This window comes from Neomonachus schauinslandi, chromosome 2, assembly GCF_002201575.2.
Source record: "Neomonachus schauinslandi chromosome 2, ASM220157v2, whole genome shotgun sequence".
Classification (NCBI taxonomy): Eukaryota; Metazoa; Chordata; class Mammalia; order Carnivora; family Phocidae; genus Neomonachus; species Neomonachus schauinslandi.
Genome location: NC_058404.1, coordinates 20,559,610 through 20,579,280, shown reverse-complemented (window position 1 = coordinate 20,579,280; position 19,671 = coordinate 20,559,610). Strand labels below are relative to the sequence as shown.

At 36.9% G+C, this 19,671-nt stretch overlaps 1 protein-coding gene across 3 annotated transcripts in view; it reads left to right on the top strand.

Annotated features, from left to right (window-relative positions):
• PCM1 (pericentriolar material 1) overlaps positions 1-19,671 on the top strand; it is an 80,403-nt gene that overhangs the window by 32,392 nt on the left and 28,340 nt on the right. For 2 of the 3 annotated variants that reach the window (XM_021694206.2, XM_044912825.1), the window contains 11 exons: positions 815-969; positions 1,109-1,238; positions 2,210-2,350; positions 2,846-3,036; positions 4,490-4,693; positions 6,263-6,482; positions 6,585-6,730; positions 7,240-7,427; positions 9,521-9,692; positions 12,139-12,497; positions 19,351-19,515. In XM_021694206.2, the coding sequence (XP_021549881.2) occupies positions 815-969; positions 1,109-1,238; positions 2,210-2,350; positions 2,846-3,036; positions 4,490-4,693; positions 6,263-6,482; positions 6,585-6,730; positions 7,240-7,427; positions 9,521-9,692; positions 12,139-12,497; positions 19,351-19,515 (2,071 nt within the window). The remainder of the gene's footprint in view (positions 1-814; positions 970-1,108; positions 1,239-2,209; positions 2,351-2,845; positions 3,037-4,489; positions 4,694-6,262; positions 6,483-6,584; positions 6,731-7,239; positions 7,428-9,520; positions 9,693-12,138; positions 12,498-19,350; positions 19,516-19,671) is intronic. The other variant, XM_021694209.2, reaches the window with a different exon arrangement.

The following is a 19,671-nucleotide window of genomic DNA, read 5'->3' as shown; positions in this document are numbered from 1 at the left end:
GTAGTAGTTCACCCCAACCTTAAAGGTTACCCCTAACCTTTAAGGGTAGATGGGGACCTACCCTTAGGAAGCTGAGAACTTTAGTTGTTTTTCCATTAGTCATGACAGATGTGAGATATTCTCATTCATTTTTGTATTGTGAGTCATTGGCACTGGTTTGGCAAACTAAAGACCAAAGTGAGAGAATAGAAAATGGTAAGCAAGTGACAGTGGACTGCACATTGATTATTTGAAATCGTTAATGTAAAAGTTACATTTTAAGGGGCGCCTCGGTGGCTCAGTTGGTTAAGCATCTGACTTGGTTTTGGCTCAGGTTGTGAGATCAAGCCCTGCGTCAGGCTCTGCTCAGTGCAGAGTCTGCCTGAGATTCTGTCCCTCTTCCTCCACTCCTCCCCCCACTTAACGTGTTTTCTCTCTCTCTCAAATAAATAAAATCTTTAAAAAAAGTTACATTCTATGAAAAATTATCTAGTATCAAGAATTCCCATATCTGATGATGTGTTTTTGATCTTTTTCGTATTCTGTATAAAGCTGTTCTTTAATAGCTCAGTATCTGGTCAAGATAAGAAAAGGCAACTTAACATGAGTCATTAGTGGGTAATTGGCAGCTCAGATTATAAATGTACTTTTTTGTTGTTTTAGTACTTCGTTTCCTGTCATTGGTAGAGGACGAGCTTCAGTGTTCTCTAAAAATCATGTACTTAATCTACTGCTCTAATTTTTATGTCATGTAAATTTTACAGAATAGTGGTATTTAAGCTTTGAATTGGATAATGCCTTTAGATTTCAAGATTATTTTAATGATGCTTTTTAGGATGATGATGCAGCAGATCGTGGAGTTATCTCTACCAATACTTCAAATTTGGATGATTTCTACCCAGCAGAAGAAGACAACAAACAAAATGCAAATAATACTAGAGGAAATGCCAATAAAACACGGAAAGATGCTGGAATAAATGAGAAGGCAAGGTATGTTAAGCTCATGAGCTTCATTTAATAAAAATTTAGTGCTTATTTTAGAGAGGTACTTACTTGACTAGGTTCTATATTAGGTCATGCTTAATGCTATCAGATTTATTGGAGTCTGCAAATGTCAATTTAATTATAGAGAGAAATTTTATGAGGCTAAACTACAGCAGCAACAGAGAGAACTCAAACAATTGCAGGAAGAAAGAAAGAAACTGATTGAGATTCAAGAGAAAATTCAAGCATTGCAGAAGGCATGTCCTGACTTACAGGTAATTAGGAACTTTCTTTCCGTTTGTATGAAAAAAGATGTTTAAAACCTAATGTCATTGGAAAGTACTCTTACCTTTTCTAGTACTGAGGTGACACATTCATATCAATATTAGGATTAATAAAACGGATGAACTAATGAAACGGGTTAGGGATGTACATTTACACTATGAAAGATAGCACATAGGAATTGACTCTGATTACTTCTGTTTTTTCACCTGTTGGGCTAGCTACTTTAGATTCAGAACATGAATGTTCATAACTATTAAAATATTCTGTTTTCAGCTTTGCCTTTAAGGGAATAGCACTTCCATCTTTTATTGGCCTAAAATTACATAATAAAGCCCTTAAACCATCATGAATTACCTAAAGAAATTAAGTAAAATATTTGTAGTTTGCTTATTAAGTAGTACCCTTTGGGACTGAACAGAGAATGAGTAATCTTTGACCATATCAGGTAATCAGGAGTAGGAGTAAAGTTAACACAGAGAGCAAACACCCAATTCTTTTTGAGATTTTTCTTAAAATATTTTGGTTAGCTTTATTCCTCGGGTTTTTTCAAAGAAAGGGAAACAAATCAAATGATGTTTCTCTGTAACAGTTTTTTTTTTTTTCCCCCTAGACTTTTAACCTTTTCTACTTTGTCTAATCCTTTTCCCTTCTCCCTAGTCTGATGTCCGGAAGAATATATACGAGAGTTGGGTTGAGTATATGAAATTTTCCACAGTAGCATTTTATCCCTCTTGTCTCTTTTGTTCTTGAGGCTTGGCTGCTCCTCATCCACTTTACTCTGTGTTTTCATCTTTGTTTTCTTATGTCAGGCTTTCTTTGGATCATAATGGCAATTGAGGTCTGATAATAAAAAATTAAATATGGTACTAGAGCCCCCAGAGAAATGGTAAAATAACTGCTTTTATGAAATTAACATAATTGCTCTAATTCCTCATAATGGTTTTTACTAATCCTTTTTTAGCTGTCAGCCACTAGTGCGGGTAATTTTCCCACAAAAAAATATATCCCAGCTGTTACTTCAACCCCAGCTGTTAATGGAAATGAAACCAGTACAAGCAAATCTGGTTTTGAGCCTGAAGATTCTTCAGTAGTAGATAACGAGGTATTATATATCGTACCTGTTGTTCCCAAGTCTTATGTCACATCTTAAGGAAAACTGAATATCTTTGAAACATGTTTTTGAATGCAGTCTGTTTTGTGTCTTTTAGTTGGGAGGAAATAATTTTTTCAAAAAGTAATTAATTTGGGATCTTTTCAAAATAATTTCAAAATTATTAGGAAATATTTGGCAGAATTGTATTTAAGAGATAGTTGCAGCGAACAGCAGTCATTTCAGTTAGAAAGACCTGTTCTTTGGCCTTTTATTCATATGTGATTTGTAGAAAACATTATACCTTTCTCTAAATATTTGGCCACTGCTTTCATTAAGTATTAATGCCTAATTTTTTCTTATTTATCACGAAAATGCTATTTTCACCATGGGATATCTTGGTGTAAAATGGATAGAGTGAGAATAGAAGTCTTTGTATTTTAGTCTTAAAGGCTAAAACAAATCCAGATATTTATACTAACTCGACTCTGACTTTTAAAATAATAGCTGTGGTCAGAAATGCGAAGACATGAGATGTTAAGGGAAGAGCTACGACAGAGGAGAAAGCAGCTTGAAGCGCTGATGGCGGAACATCAGAGGAGGCAGGGTCTAGCTGAAACTACATCGCCCGTGGCCGTGTCATTGAGAAGTGATGGATCTGAGAACCTGTGTACGCCTCAACAGAGTAGAACAGAAAAGTAAGAGAGGTGTTTACATTTTTTTTTTAACGTCACCTACCTAAGGCATGTAGAGTGGGCAGCTTCATTTCCCCTCTCAGCTCAAATCTGCTGTTTCACTGAGGCTGCTGTTAAATCATCACCTTCGTGGTTCAGTTTAACTAAATGCAGCTATTTTCTGTTGTAACTTCTCAAGGCACTTGATCAAATGGTGATACAGATTTTCTTGAGTGTATAAGCCTTATGTTCTTAGTTAAGTTTTAAGCTTATAAAAGTGAAAATGCTTGTTACTTTGTAGTACTTACATACCAGGCCAGAAAGAAGCACATTTTTACTTAAATGAGGAATCCCCTATTTGTAAATTTCCTAAGGATTAGGAAATTTAGTTTTGGGGTGCCTGGGTGGCTCAGTCGGTTAAGCATCCGACTCTTGATATCAGTTCAGGTCATGATCTCAGGGTTGTGAAATTGAGCCCCGCATCGGGCTCCACGCTGAGCATGGAGCCTGCTTAAGATTCTCTCTCCCTCTCCCTCTGCCCTTCCAACTCCCACACCCCCCTTGCATGCTTGCTCTCTTTCTCTCAAAAATCAAAAAATAAAAATAAAGTAATAAAGTAATGCTTTAAAAAATTTAGTTTTTAGGATTTACATTTGAAATTTCCATATTTAGAATATTTCTAAAAAATTGGCCATCTGTAATGTCAGTTAATTATCTGTATGGGAGTATTCAGAGCTAATATTTTGAAATTCAAATTTGTTGTGACCTTACCTTTTGATATCCTCAGATGGCATTTATGGAACATTGCACCAAACTTCTCTTCCTCATAGAAGAACTTGTTCTGCTTTGAAGTCCCAAATGCACTTTATTTATCAAATTATATTTATAATATTTTTTTCTGTTCTGAGTACCACACATCTGAACTTTAGAAAAGTTCTTTGGGTATTTTTGATAGTAAGCATCTAGGTTTGGGAACCATGGATCTAGAATTGGGCTTTCCAGTGCGGCAGCTGTTACATTACCTATATGTACCTATTTAAATTAAATAAAATTAATAACTCATTTTCTCAGTCACACCAGCCACATTTTAAGTGCTCATTAGCCATGTGTACCTAGTGGTTACTGTGTTGGATACACATGTATAGATCATTACTACTATTGCAGAAAGTTCTTTTGGACAGCTCTGATCTAGAAAACTGTTGCTCAAGGTAAAGTTAAAAACTGAGGGAGTTTAGTTTAGGAAAAAAGTTCTAGGAGATACAATTACTATTTTAATTTATTTGAAGAATTGTTTTGTGGAAGGCAGAATAAACATATTCCACATATCAGCAGTGGAATTCAGTGAAATTTTATAAGCAGGCAAACATGTTTCATATGCATACATATGTACATGGTACAATGTCTGGCATATAGTAGATGGTAAAGTATTTAGCTCATCTCCAAAATGATCTCTTATTTTTTGTCTCTTAATCTCTAGAACAATGGCAACTTGGGGAGGTTCTACTCAGTGTGCACTGGATGAAGAAGGAGATGAAGATGGTTACCTTTCTGAAGGAGTTGTTCGGACGGATGAAGAGGAGGAAGAAGAAGAGCAAGATGCCAGTTCCAGTGATAACTTTTCTATGTATCCTCCTAACAGTGCGAATCATAACTCTTACAAAGTAAAAGAAACTAAGAATAGGTTAGTTTCACTGTGTTAACTTTTTGTTTGATTCTTGAAGTCTCAGGTCTTTGTGACACTAAGCACTTCTTTGATTCTCCGAACCAACTGGGTGTCATCATTTAATTCAGTTCTGACACTCAGTACTTGGAATTAGGGCAGATGCCACAAGTAAAGGGCTCAGTCCCACAAGATTGCCCTCACTTCAGATGCCAGTTGCAAGTCCCAAGTCTCCATGTGCTCACACTTCTGTCTGACCTTGCTAAAAATTTGGGGGTTCCCACAAGTCCTCCTCAGGTTTCATAATTTGTTGGAACAACTCATGAACTCTAATTATTATAAAGGATACACCTCAGCAACGGCCAGATGGAAGAGATGGATAGGGCAAGGGATGGGTTGGGGAAGCGGTGCAGAGCTTCCATGTTCTCTCTGGGTGTGCCACCCTCCCAACACTTCAATGTGTTCACCAACCCAGAAGCTCTCCTAAGCAGCTTGGTAAGGAGTTTTTGTGGAAGTTTCATTCCCTAGGCACAACTGATTAAATCATTGGCCATTGACATTAAAGTCACTCTAGCCCCTCCCCCTCTTGAAGTTGGAGGTGGGGCTGAAAGTTCCAACCCTATAAACACCTGGTTGATTTTTTTTTTAGTGACTAGTCCCCCTCCATGAAGCTGTCTAGGGCCTCCAAGAGTCATTAGCATAAACTCAGCTATGGTTGAAAGGTGTCCATTATGAATAACAAAAGATACTTCTAGGTCTCAGGAGATGCCGAGAGTTTTGCGAGCTCTGTGCTGGGAACTTGGGACAAAGACCAAATGTATTTTTTATTGTATCATAAGAGTTTTGTCAAGATAGATCCCAACTAGACTGAATCAGGATTCATAAGCTTTGATCTTGGCTTCTGTTGTAGGGAATTAAGCAAAACTGAAAATCATAGGTATTGAAAAAGACGTAGCAACAGAATATTCATTACATTGTTATTTCTTTTTTTTTTTAAAGATTTATTTATTTTTTGAGAGAGCGAGAATGAGAGAGAGTACATGAGAGGGGGGAGGGTCAGAGGGAGAAGCAGGCTCCTCGCCGAGCAGGGAGCCCGATGCGGGACTCGATCCCGGGACTCCAGGATCATGACCTGAGCCGAAGGCAGTCGCTTAACCGACTGAGCCACCCAGGCGCCCCCATTGTTATTTCTAACAGTGAAAAATGTTTCATGAATAGAAGATGGTTAAGTAGTTCCACTTGATGATAGAATGTCATGTGGCTAAGTTTAAAGCATGAAGAATGGAAAAATGCTTGTGATATAATATATTTTCATTTTCTAGAATAGAGAATTACATGGATACTTCTGTGTAAGACATAAGTAAAAAAAAAGAGGGGAAAAAATTAAAAATGATAATTACACAAGGCTAGAAATCTGGAATTCCCTCCCCCCACCATCTCCCCCTCATTTCCATACTTTTGAACTCCTTTGAACTTAAACTTTGATCTTAAGAAAATACTGGTCTATGAACCATGGTATCAGGATTTATTGCCAGATTTTAAAAACCAAGTAATTACATACGATGACCTAATGCTTTAAATCTGTGTTAGGTGGAAGAACAATCGGCCTTTTTCAGCAGATGGAAATTACCGTCCTTTAGCCAAGACAAGACAGCAGAATATCAGCATGCAGCGTCAGGAGAACCTTCGTTGGGTGTCAGAACTCTCTTATGTAGAGGAGAAAGAACAATGGCAAGAACAAATTAATCAGCTGAAGAAACAACTTGATTTCAGTGTCAACATTTGTCAGACTTTGATGCAAGACCAGCAGGTAAAGTTTACTGAGAAAGTACATTTTTATATCTTGTTTTTGAAGCAGTGCACGTTTTTCTCAAGTCACCAGTAACTATTATGACAATTTGTCTTTCCGTAGACGCTCTCTTGTCTGCTGCAAACTCTTCTTACGGGTCCTTACAGTGTTATGCCGAGCAATGTTGCGTCGCCTCAAGTACACTTCATAATGCACCAGTTGAACCAGTGCTACACTCAGCTAACCTGGCAACAGAATAATGTGCAAAGGTAATCTGTTTCTTAGAAGCAGTAGAACTGTGTAGTAAATGCTAAAACTGAGCATGTGTTCTATAGTTATCTTCTGGGAGAAAAGGACATGAGCAAAATTGAATATTCAAACCTTCTCTGTACCCGAAAATTTTATAAACAGTGATTTGCCTGATGTTCCCTTTTAATACTGTAGACTTTAGTTTTTAAAAATTTTCAGTGTTCAACTTCACACTTAACATTAGGTGAACTGTATGGTATGTAAATTGTATCTCGGTAAAGTTCTTAATAACAAAAATGTATGAGTTTCTTATAGTTATGCTTTTTATCTGGTCAAAGTGGTAAGTGCAATTCGTGTTCCAAAGGCCAAGTTATTGAAGTAAGCCTGCAGGACAAGCAGATGTTTGTTGTAGTAAATATCAAAACAGTTCATCTCTTTTGCATGCTCTTGAATCATTTTTTCTGAAAGTACTGCAAACAGAAGGTAATATAACTGATTTGTAAGTTACTGACTTCTTAAATATTTATAGGTTGAAACAAATGCTAGATGAACTTATGCGCCAGCAAAATCACCCAGAAAAACCTGGAAGCAAGGAAAGAGGCAGCAGTGCATCACACCCTTCTTCTCCCAGTTTATTTTGTCCTTTCAGCTTTCCATCACAGCCTGTAAATCTGTTTAACCTACCCGGGTTTACTAATATTTCATCATTTGCACCAGGTAAGTGAAAACTTGAGAGGAAAATAAATAAATGCAAAATGCTTGAGAATATTGTTTGTCTCTTGCATGGAGTTTAATGGGTCTCTTCTGGAATGGTAGGAGGTGTATGCAGAGAAAGTTACGAACTCTTCTGCATTGATTCTTTATGGTGAAAACTTAAGCTTGAAATGGTTGCTAATGAAATTAAGTCAACTACTTATGAAAGATTGCTCAGTTTCTTTATGGTGAAAACTTAAGCTTGAAATGGTTGCTAATGAAATTAAGTCAACTACTTATGAAAGATTGCTCAGTCTTACAAACTCTGAATTATCCAGCAGCGGTTTATTAAGGAAGAGGGGACATAACCTCTGCCATGGCTGCTGCACACCAGCCACTGTGCAGTAGGGAGATGTTACTAGACTAAAGCTTAGCTTAGGCTTAGATTTAATTTTCTTTAGCTTTGGCTTGTATTCAGACTTTTTTTCCTGCACCCATTATGTCCTGAGACATATAAATGACTGGGATTCAGATGAGTAAAATGAACGCTTAAAGTCATTTGGAGTCTAGTGGGGAAGCTAAGCATGTCAGTAGGTGCTCAGTGCAGTGCCATGGGGGCGGTAGCGGTGGTACAACTGAGATGAGTGGCCTTTCCTTAGGGCAAGAGATTGTCAGCAAGTCTCCGCCCCCTCCCCCCCCCCCGAAAGCATGTTATTTAAATAATGAACAGAATTTATTTCCAGGGATATTAGAGGAGAAAGGACTTCCTAATCAATCAATGGGACCGCTTAGAGTTACAAAGCAATGAAACAGTTTATCACGTAGGGAATTTAGAGGTCATTAAGTATGGCTAGTGATCAGGGCCTTAGCAGGGGAGGAGTAATTGATATGGCCGGAGAGCAGCAGAGACCTTTTGTGCAGTGCAAAGAAGCTTAGACTTTCTTTGCCTTCCACAGGGGCCATTGAAGGATTTTGAGCCGGGGGATAGCATGAGATTTCTATTTTAGGAATATCGCACTATTAATAGTGTTGCAGAGATTTGAGAGAGGAGCTAAGAGTATCGCTGGTGAGTAGGAAACCGAAGGCTGTTGTAGTAATAGCAGAGAAAGAATGACAGCTTGATCTAAGGCATTGGCAGGAGGGGTACAGAACTAGGAGTATTTCAAAAGCCTTTCTAGAGGTAGAATAAATTAGGTGATCAGTTAGATAAGGTGAGTCATGAAAGAGATGGAGTTGAACGTGTTTGTCAGGGAATACAGGAGGAGAAAAAGGGTTGGGAGGGCTGGAAGGCTTTTTGAATATAAGTCAATAAAAATAGCAGTGTATTTTCTTAGGATTATAAAAACAATGGCATTAACAAATTGAACAAGTGTTTTAGTTCTTGAGCACTGATGATTATTGGCAGCACACATTTTTTGAGTAGATTTCTAGGTAACAGATAATATTAAAAATTGCACATGCAGTTCCTTTACACTAATATGCTTCATGCCTGTGCCAGCCCTGGGCAAAGACTATTCATTCTTCACAAACTAATTTTGTGAAGCCTCTCTCACCCCTTTTCCCCCACCAAGTTGTTAGTCGCCCCTTGCAAATACATCTGACACGACACTGTATGGTAAGAATTTAGTTCTATTCTAGTTTCCCAGTTAAAGTAGAGTGGAAAGAACATAAGCTTTAGAATTGTGCAGATGTGGGATCTGACCTGCTCTTCAATTTACTAGCTGTTTAATCTTTGAGCCAATTTTCTCCCTGGTAAAATTAATATAATATCTATGTCATAGAGTTGTTTTGAGCATTACATGAAGTAACAGGTAAATAAATAATCCTCATCCCTTCAGAGCTAAAAGTTAGAGGTAATAGTACTTGACATTCATCAAATTACCGGGTACCAGACTCTTGTAGGCATTTACCTGTTATTTTATTTAATCATCAATGCCAAAAACCTAGTGGGCTGAACTGTAAACAGTGATTGAACAAATGAATGTTAGTTTATTTTAACAGTTAACTTGTTTTCATGGATTTGAGCGGCACATTTAATTAAAACTGTCTTTTAATATCATATTAAGGCCTTTAGGTACTTCTTTGTTGTTGTCTTACCCATTGCTTTTATTTATTAGGTATGAATTTCAGCCCTTTATTTCCTTCTAATTTTGGAGATTTTTCTCAGAATATTTCTACACCCACTGAACAGCAGCAACCATTAGCACAGAATTCTTCAGGGAAAACAGAATATATGGCTTTTCCAAAACCTTTTGAAAGCAGTTCTTCTATTGGAGCAGAAAAACAAAGGTACTCGATTGTGAACATAATCCATTCTTTTCTTAAACGTCACTTTTGTGATTATATCTAATTATATGTAATTTGAAAACACAATTAGGAAGGATGCTTGTTGTTGTTTGGCTTGTTAGCATAGCATTGAGAGTATTAAACTGATACCTTACCAGGTCTCTCTCAGGCATATACCTGCCACTAACCCTGACACAAGAACAGTTCAGTGTTTTGATCAGAGTGGAAGGATAAGACCTGACCCATATATTGTCTTTTGCCTTGATTTGATATCTGTCCTTAAGTTCACTTTAGGGCGAGAAACTAATATTAACTACTAGATGATAGTTGTAAAGTAATGGCTCCTTGATTCATAGCTCCTGATTAGAATAAGGTCTTTAGGCCTATTTAAATGTAATGTTGAGCACTGTTCAAGATTATTGATAGATGCTATCAGTCATAGTCAGGATTTCTTTCTCTGTTTTAGTGTTAACGTGTTTTTTTCCTCAGTGTTATTATTTTTTAATATGATGGTCTTCCCAAATGAAATTTTTGACTCAAATAGTGTAAAATACTATTTGGATCGAGTCAGGTCAATCATTCTCTGTTTTTATAGCTAAATAAATAATATTCTTAATGATTGTGTTAATCCAGAAAATGATTTTGATAGCCAGCTGGTAAAACTATAGTCTTTTTATTGTTACTGTTATTTACTTCAGAAAAAAAATTTTTAGAAGGATGAAAAATTAGAGGTCAGTTCAGCCTAGTACTTCTTCTGTAAGAAGTGTCTCTTTGATTTTGTCTTGTAAGCCCTTTACAAATATAAGATTCACATTACTTTTCTCTTTAGTTGTGTGATTGGGCATGTCTTGGAGCACTTAAATAATCATTTTGGCACTATTTAATTATTAAATCATGGATTTTTTTTTTTTTAACTTGATTAAACAAAACCTAAGAATTCAACATTGTATTTGACTCCAGGAATCCTATGGTTGACCTCCTAGACTTTTATTTTACTTTATTTTATTTTATCTTATTTATTTATTTATTTTGTAAGAATCATTTTAGGGGCACCTGGATGGCTCGTTCAGTTGAGTGTCCAACTCTTGATTTTGGCTTGGGTCATGATCTCATGGTGGTGAGATCAGGCAGGCCTCAAGTTGGGCTCTGTGCTGACTCTGTTTGAGATTCTTTCTCTCCCTCTCTTTCTGCCCCTCCCCCCTTCTCTAAAATATATAAATAAATGAAATCTTTTTTTTTTCCCCCAAAAAAGAATCATTTTAGCTCTCAGGCTGTACAGAAATAGATAGCAGGCTGAATTTGGCCTGCAGACTATAGGTTTGCTAATCTTGTCTTAATTTGAACCCTGTAGGTCACTGTCTACTAAATCATGTTCTTCAGAACACTATTGTTCATGTCTGGTTCTGTGATAAAAATTTTGGACATCTTGCTCACTGTGTTCTCTTCTAAGACATTTGTATAGTACATTAGCATGTTTAACATTTTGAGAAATCTTGCAGACATGTTTAACTTTATTGTTTCCCAAACTTAGATGATCAGTAAATACCTATTAACATATTAAAGGATGTCAGTGTTTAGCAGATAAAATTTGGAAAATGACACCAGACCACCACAACTAAACTCTACTTAATGTGTGGAGGAATAAATTACGAGTTGCATGGACGATTGTTTTCACCAAATTCCAGTTCTGTTTGAACTGCTTTAAGTGACATAGATTTGTGTATATTCCCAAACCATCTACGACATACAACTCTTTCTCAGCTATTCCTCCAAGTGTTTTGTTTTTTCCTTGTATGTCCCATCCTTTTTTTGAATTTTTCTTTCCCACTCTTTGTCATCGTGAGTGCTAGATCTTTTGTTTGCAACTTTTGCCAGTGAAAATGGTTTAGTGAGAAGGGTCTGATTAAAGTTTAAAGGGGCCCCTGCGTGGCTCAGTTGGTTAAGCATCCGACTCTTGATTTTGGCTCAGGTCATGATCTCAGGGTTGTGAGATCGAGCCCCATTTCAGGCTCCATGCTGGGTGTGGAACCTGCTTAAGATTCTCTCTCTGGGGTGTCTGGGTGGCTCAGTCAGTTAAGCGTCAGACTTCAGTTCAGGTCATGACCTCAGGGTCCTGAGATTGAGTCCTGTGTCCAGCTCCACGCTCAGCGGGGAGTCTGCTTGTCCACTCTGTCTCTTCCCTCATTTGTACTCTCTCTCTCTCAAATAAATAAAATCTTAAAAAAAAAAAAAAAGGTTCTCTCTCTCCCTTTCTCTCTCTCAAAAAAGTTTAAAGTAATTAAGTACATTAGGCTATATAATATTTACATATTTGATGTATAGTTCTGTGGAAGTGTTTTTATAGCCTGTTGATATTTTTATTTGCCTAAATCTGTTAACTATATCTGCAGTTTTCCAGTAAGCCTAAAATTCTATGTCATATCTATAAAAATTTATTTTCATTGGTAAGGAATCAAAAACAGCCCGAAGAGGAGGTGGAAAACAGTAGGACACCGTGGTTATATGACCAAGAAGGTGACGTAGAAAAACCATTTATCAAGACTGGATTTCCAGTGTCTATAGAGAAAATTGCAAATAGTAATCGCAAAAATCAATTAGATACTAGCCGGAGAAGACACCAGTTTGATGAAGAGTCATTAGAAAGCTTTAGTAGTATGCCTGATCCAATGGATCCAACAACAGTAACCAAAACATTCAAGACAAGGAAAGCATCTGCACAGGCCAGCCTGGCATCTAAAGATAAAACTCCTAAATCAAAGAGTAAGAAAAGGCATTCTACTCAGCTGAAAAGCAGAGTTAAAAATATTGGTAAGTGTTAAACTTTGTTGAATATTGATCAGTGTAAATGTTGGTAACTTTATTCTGGCATGTTGACATACTTCATTTCTTTGTGGCTAAATGGATAAGCACTGTTCTAGACCTAGTTGAATAAAGTTATTTTTATTTTTAGTCACCTTTATAGTTTTTTTTAATACAAAATTTATCAAATAGGGTTTAGTGTTGTAGATATTTTAAGACATTTATTCTTTTTGTGGTTCTTAAAACTTCTTATATTTCCTGTGTGTGTGGTTACTGTGAGCTTAGAAGATGTTTTCCAAATCTTATAGGTTACTAAAAATTGCCAGTGTCCAATTTTTACTGTTATTCTTTCTTAATATTACATCTAATCTTAACATCCAACACTTCTGTTATGACTTCTGGTACATCCTTGGTTGATTCATTCAAAGAAATTTGGGTCTGTAACTACATTGCAGTCTTTGAATATCATAGATGAAATCACTTTTAAAACAAGTTTGCTCTTAGTCCTTAAGGAAATTAACTTTAGTTAATAAGGTGAAACATTAACCCATTGAATTTTTTATTGAATCTTGTCATTGGATATCCTATCGAAGTTCTTTTTATAGTGGTAACTGAATGCCATTAAAAAAAAAAAGTTCTTTGAATTTTGAAGAATTTACTCAAGTCTAATGCTAGGTAAAAATAGTTTTATTAACTAGAATCTGGAATATTAGAATTAAAGGATGCTCCTTCAAGTTTGCAAGGGATGCTTTTCGGCTGTGGCTTTGAGAGATTGTTCTGGGTTCAAGGAGGTTGTACTTGGTGCTTAAGGACAAAATATTTAAGATTTATAATCAGGAAAGTTTGAAAAATCACCACACACCAGCTAACTCTCTCTTGGAAGCTCCCAATATATGCAAGGATATGAAGGTCCTAGGAAACCCTATGGTAAAAAATCGACTTGTAAGCATTTGCAGCATTCATCTTAGCCATTTTTGGTTAATGAAACACTTGAAAAATCTGATGAAAACTGTGGATGTAAGAAAGAATACCTGCTCCTTTATTTCATTTCAGTTCTTCATATATCCTTCATGTCTTTGGCTACTGCTGCTCTCATCTGAAGAATCTGATTTGATGGTGAAACAAGCAAATTTGAACAGGGATGATAGTTTTCTCAGCACACATGTTATCATCTTTGAAAATATTCGATCATTTATATAGGTTTGGGAGGAGCTGATATTATGTAGCAAATTAGTGATTCAAATGACTGAAAATCCAACTACTCTGCTTTCTCCAAGATTCCTCTTGGTGCCACCAGGGAACATTTAAGTACATAATGAACCATGGCCATGTTTAGAGAGTGGCCCCTTGGGTAACTCATCAAACTTCTTCTCTATTACCTTGTCCCTACAGAAATGCTTTTTGTCATATGAATAAATGAAGAAACGCTAATACTTATTATCTATCATTTTCTCATTCAGCCAGTTGAGTGTGCCAGGGTGGTGCTTCTTAAACTTTAATGTTTCTCCTTGGGAATCTTGTTTAAAGGCAGATTGATTCTGTCTGGGTAGGGACCCAAAGGTCTGTATTTCTAACAGGTTTCCATGTCTCGTTGATCTCTGGATTTCACTTTAAGTAGCAGGGTCTTAGGGAACTCTTAAGCCAACTAATGGCCGTAACTACCTAAACCTAGAAATAATTGGTATATTTAATTTTGAAACCCCTTTATTCTGAGGAATTATGATTCTGTATATACAATTCCGCTTTTTTGATTCAGGGCAAAGATTGACATTCTGATCTATGTGCTCTCTTCTGAGTATAAAAATACCTACCAGAAACATAATACACATTTATTTGTTCGACAGGCATTCAAGACCATCTGTCAGTGAGAGCCCTACTTTAATACACACACACAAAAATCAAAGACTTGGTAGCAGAATCTAATAGATGCAGAGTCAAACTAATATGTAGCAAATCAAATTAGTCAGCTAAACCCTTGCTATCCAAAGTGTGAACCATGGACAAACAGCACTAGCATCCTCTGGGAACTTATTAAAAATGCACTCTTGGGTCCCACCTTCCACCAACCGAGTGAATACACATTGTTTTTCAGTGTGTATTTTAGCAAGATTACAGATGTTTTAATATGAAAATATGCCCATTAAAGTCTGAGAGGCACTGAGCTAGTCCAGTGCTATTTTATGGGGTAGGAATAGCCATGATTTCTTAGAAAATAGAATATTGTCTTAAATGTAGGTGGATGGAGAGAATATTGGAAGGCATTCCAAACTGTAGTAACGATGAAAAGAATTTTAGAGGCAGGAAAAGAAGATGAGAACAGCTGGGGAAGGCAATAGGATATGATACATAAACCAGCATGGTGGGACTTCAGTTTCTGTCCTAAGAGACGCAGCACAGCCAGTTACGCTGTCCCAGATTTACTAGACTGAACTGTTCGTATATGTTTTTGCACTTGGGGACAGTTTTCAGAGGTGGCATGCTAAATCTTCATTTAACTTTGTTTCTAGTGATGGTAATTTTAATCTTTAGATTGCATTTTAATCTTTAGAAGGTCTTTATATGTACATATACATTAAGGGTAAATTATCAGTGCATGTGAAGTAAGGTTTTACAAAGTATGTGATAGTGATAATCATCTTTTAAACTTTGATTCCAGTTCAGACTTTCTGAGTTGAGCATGTTTCCTTGCCTTTCTGTGTGCTTCAGGTATCAGACCTCTAATTTGGCTACACTCTACCAGGTCCGTTTCTTTTTTTGTTATTATTAGAGAGCAGTGGGATCATATAATCTAGATCCTCCTCATTCTTTTCTTAGAAAATTGGATAGAACTGTTAATGTACTGTAACCATCCCGGAGTCTTGTCATTTCTTTTCTCTTCCCTTTCCTCTCGTTTACGAATGAAGATTGAGATGAAATGGATGTCAAGCGTTAGGAAGGGCAAGGCCTGACAGATGTGGCCAGGAAAGAAACAGTCCTTTTTAGATTCAGAGAGATGATTATTTACATAGGCGGAGAAAGTAAGAGTAGCTGGGAGTCCCAGCTCCCTGTGTTCTTTGTTCCACAGGCCACCAGGGGAACACTGCAACACAAGAGGCCAGGTGACACTTACAGCATGAGTGTTGGGACCCCTGTTGTGGAGGGGCTGGTGCTATGCTGCTGCTACAGACCACTTTATAGTCTGGAGGTGTGCCCTCAGAGGGTGAGAAGGAGAGGTCCCCGAGGTCTCCTCTTTCATCAGAACCCAGGAGGAGATAAGAACCTCTTCAGGACAGCTTTACAGGAGGAGGGGGAGGCGGGTGAACAATGGCTACGTAGCAGTTCCTCACAGACCTCCCATGTCCTTGTGTTCTGTGCTCCAGGAGGAGGATCATCAGGCCTTCTGTCAAGACTTAGACTCAGCTGCAGTTCAGTCCTTACCTTTGTGGCCTGTGTGGATATATGCAAGGTCTCCAGGGTGCCACCAGAGGTCACAGCTGAGCCGTGTCCCAAAAGTGGAGACACAACTAGAAGTACTATTTTTTCTAAATGTCCTGCCACTCGTACTGAGAAAAACAGATTGTGCGCCAGGCAGAGAGTGATGGGTGGGATAGGAGGTCACGCCCTTACGCTAATGATCATCATGTGGTGGTGGTGGTGGTATACTAGCTGGCCTAGCCAGTGTAACTCAGAGGTATCGTTACCCTTCATGAATTCTGTTTTATCTATTACTTTTGGCAGTTGTATACCCTTATTGCTGGGCCTGTTTATGTGAAAGTCAAAAATAACCCAAGAGGGCTCTTTTTCCAGTAAGTTTCATGCAGAATGGATCAGAGTGGCTAGACTTTAGTCTGAGAGACCAATAAAGAAATCAGGAACCTAAGTAGAGATGATAAAGTCCCAACTTGATTGATGGCCTTAAAAAGGGAAGGTTAACTCCAGATTGGATATTACAGAGAATGAATTGACAGTGTATTGGGAACCTACTTGTTATTAGCAGAGCAGCTGTTGTGGTCTGGAGAATGTCAGTAGGAAGGCTTTAGGTTCTGTTGGCTCATTAAGTGAATGTCAGGGGCAAAGATCAGAGTTCTACAGTTCTTGGAGAAAACTTGGTTGAAGGACCAACATCCATGCACCTCTTGACACCTCCTTCCTTCCAAGAATAGCAGTTTTTTGTCACTTCAAGGTACTAATGGGAAAGGGTGTCACTGAACGAGTAGGGGGCATCCTCCCTACCTTGCATCTGGGAGAGCATTTGGCCTTTGCAGCTGAGGAGACTGAAAAGAGAAGCAGCTTCTTACTGTCTCGATGGGAGACTGACAACTTGCTAGCGAAAACATTGCTTCACCATAGGATGAGACTTCCGAGTACTGTCAGCATGCAGTGAAGCTATCCAGCAATTGGGTCCAGCCTTAAGGGTAGATAAGAGTCCTGACTAGCCCAGTGAATGTAAAAATGCATGTAAAAGGGACCAGCAGTCAGAGAGGAGACAAGCAGAACACTAGAACGGTAAAATCGAGTAAAAGCTATTATTGAAGGAAATACATGCTTGAACAAAATCATAACACTTAGGCAGATTGAGTTGTAGAACTAGAAAAAATGATTTTCACATTTATTGTTAGACTGTTCAGAAAAGAGGATGACTGGTAGTAAGTCCCAGACTACTGACCTAGAAAATTGAGGGGAAGAATTACGCCATTGTACAGAACAGAAAGTACTAAGATAAAATCAAGAAGAAAATGATTAGAGGCTTAATGACAAATCTTGGAGATACCATATATAGGGAATACTAAAGGAAGAAGAAACAGGTAGAAAGGCACTAATTAAATAAATAATAATAAAGGGGAATCTTTAATGAAGAAAGACTGGAGACTGCAGATCAAAACAGCTAACTGTTGTCCAGCCAGGAGGCAAGGGAGAAAAGTATACACATACCCCTGTGTATATTCTAATAAAATTCCTTAATTCCAAGGAAAAAGTAAAAATCTAATAAGCTTCCAGACTGCAAGAACAAGTTACATACAATGAGAAAGAACCAAACTGACATCAGACAACACAAGAAGTAGAAGAAAGTGAAATAATGTCCATACACAGACAAAAAATAGTACTGCAGCTCAAGAATCCTATATTCAAACTAGAGCCTTCACTTGTCAAGCATCATATCTGAGGAAAACAACAGAAACAACATATGAAACAGATTAGACACCTTTATAGGGAAAGGTGAAAGGGAGAGAGAACAGTTAAAGAAAACAATAGATAAATCTCAGTTACTAACATAAATTCAAAAGTAAGATATTAGCCAATTTAATCTGCCAATATATCAAAAAGAATATCAGACTGTTGTCAATAGGGTTTATTACAGAAATGTAACCATGGTTCGTTATCAGGAAGTCTGTCAACATAATTTTCATGTCAGTAAATTGAAGGACAGAAGTCATATAACCTTAGTGGTAGATGAGATAAAATTTGAAGTCATTCCTAATAAAAATTATAAGTAAAATGCACCAAAGAAGGCAATTATTTAATATTTAATATAATGAAAGCAGTTAGCTAATGCCAGTCACAAACAACATTGTAAATGAAAATACTCCAAATATAATCTGTATCAAAATTAGAAATTAAACAGGGGTTCCCTCTCTACCAGCATCATTATCTAGCATTGTTTGGAAAACACTATGACAAGAAATTAAATAATTGGCATAAATACTGAAAAAGGAGGGAAATATTTTAATTTTTTCTGAGAGAGCCCAGGAAACAGTGGAAAATAGCTACTAAAGTAAATTAGTAAAGCAGCTGGTTATGAAATAAGTATGCAAATATTTTTCTCTATCATAGTAACACTCAGTAGAATGGAAGCGGGGGGAAATAGTCTTCCCATAGTAGTATCCAAAGCTATTGGGGGGGGAAATCCTTAGGAATAAATTTAACAAGGAAAGGACTAGATCTATAAAAAATTGTAAATATTTTTGAAGAACACAAAGCAAGATTGAACAAATGTAAAAAACATAACGATGTTTTTAAAAATTGTGTAAAATTATTAAATACCAGTTCTTGAATTAATAACTGCTTTTAATGTGATTCCATTTTGAATCCATGTGGACTATTTTTAAAATTTGAAAAAAAAAAAGCTTATATGGAAGGACAAATACCTAAGAATAGCCAGGAAGCTGCCTACATAGGACTTGCCTTACCAGATGTTTAAGCATTCTGTAAAACTTCTATGGCTAAAAGAATGAAGATGGCATTGGAATAGATAAATTAAACAGATAGAATGCCCAGAAATAAACCTCAGTAAATATGGAGACTTAATATATTGACCAAGGTTGCATTTTTTTTCATTGTGAATAGGGTAGGTATAACCAAGTATCCATGTGAAACAAAATAAAGTTGAATTCCAAACTTGTGCCATATAGCAAGGAAAATTTAGTAGAATATGTGGATAACCTATGAGTGGGTAAGACCTTTTAAATCAAGTCCTATTACACACAGGTTATAAGAAGGCAGACATATCTGACTAATGCCCATTATTCTCTCTTTTATGGACATTTTATGTAGATTGGATGTGATTCTTTCTTGTATTTCCTAATATTGAAAAATGGTTAACTTGGAGACTGACGAGTAGAGGATTTGGGTCATATAAGGCTTACAGTATAGTTTGAGTTGGGATGTACCCATGAAGGTGGTGTCTAAATTGGACGATGAAGTGTTAGAATCTATTACTGTTACCCCATGCTTCCAAAGGTTATTGCAAGACATTGTATTTACTGTTTTCTATTTATACAGCATTCTAAATTGAGTTACCTGTATTATTGCACTATGGAAATCAATTTCCCTTTCAGTTTGAGTTAGTTGCAACTGATAACAGTTGTCACTTTTTTTACTCAAGGGTATGAAAGTGCCAGTATGTCTAGCACATGTGAACCTTGCAAAAGTAGGAACAGACATTCAGCCCAGACTGAAGAGCCTGTTCAAGCAAAAGTATTCAGCAGAAAGAATCATGAGCAGCTGGAAAAAATAATAAAATATAGTAGGTCTACAGAAATATCTTCAGGTATGTTCTTTTTTGGTTTGCTTTAATCTAAGGACTTCTTCATCTTAGATTTCAAAAGCCATTGGTCTGTCATACTTTTCTGTCATGTGCAAGGTTTTATATAAGTAGAGATTACAGTATACATTCTTTGATATCAAGAAATGTGAACTGGAAATA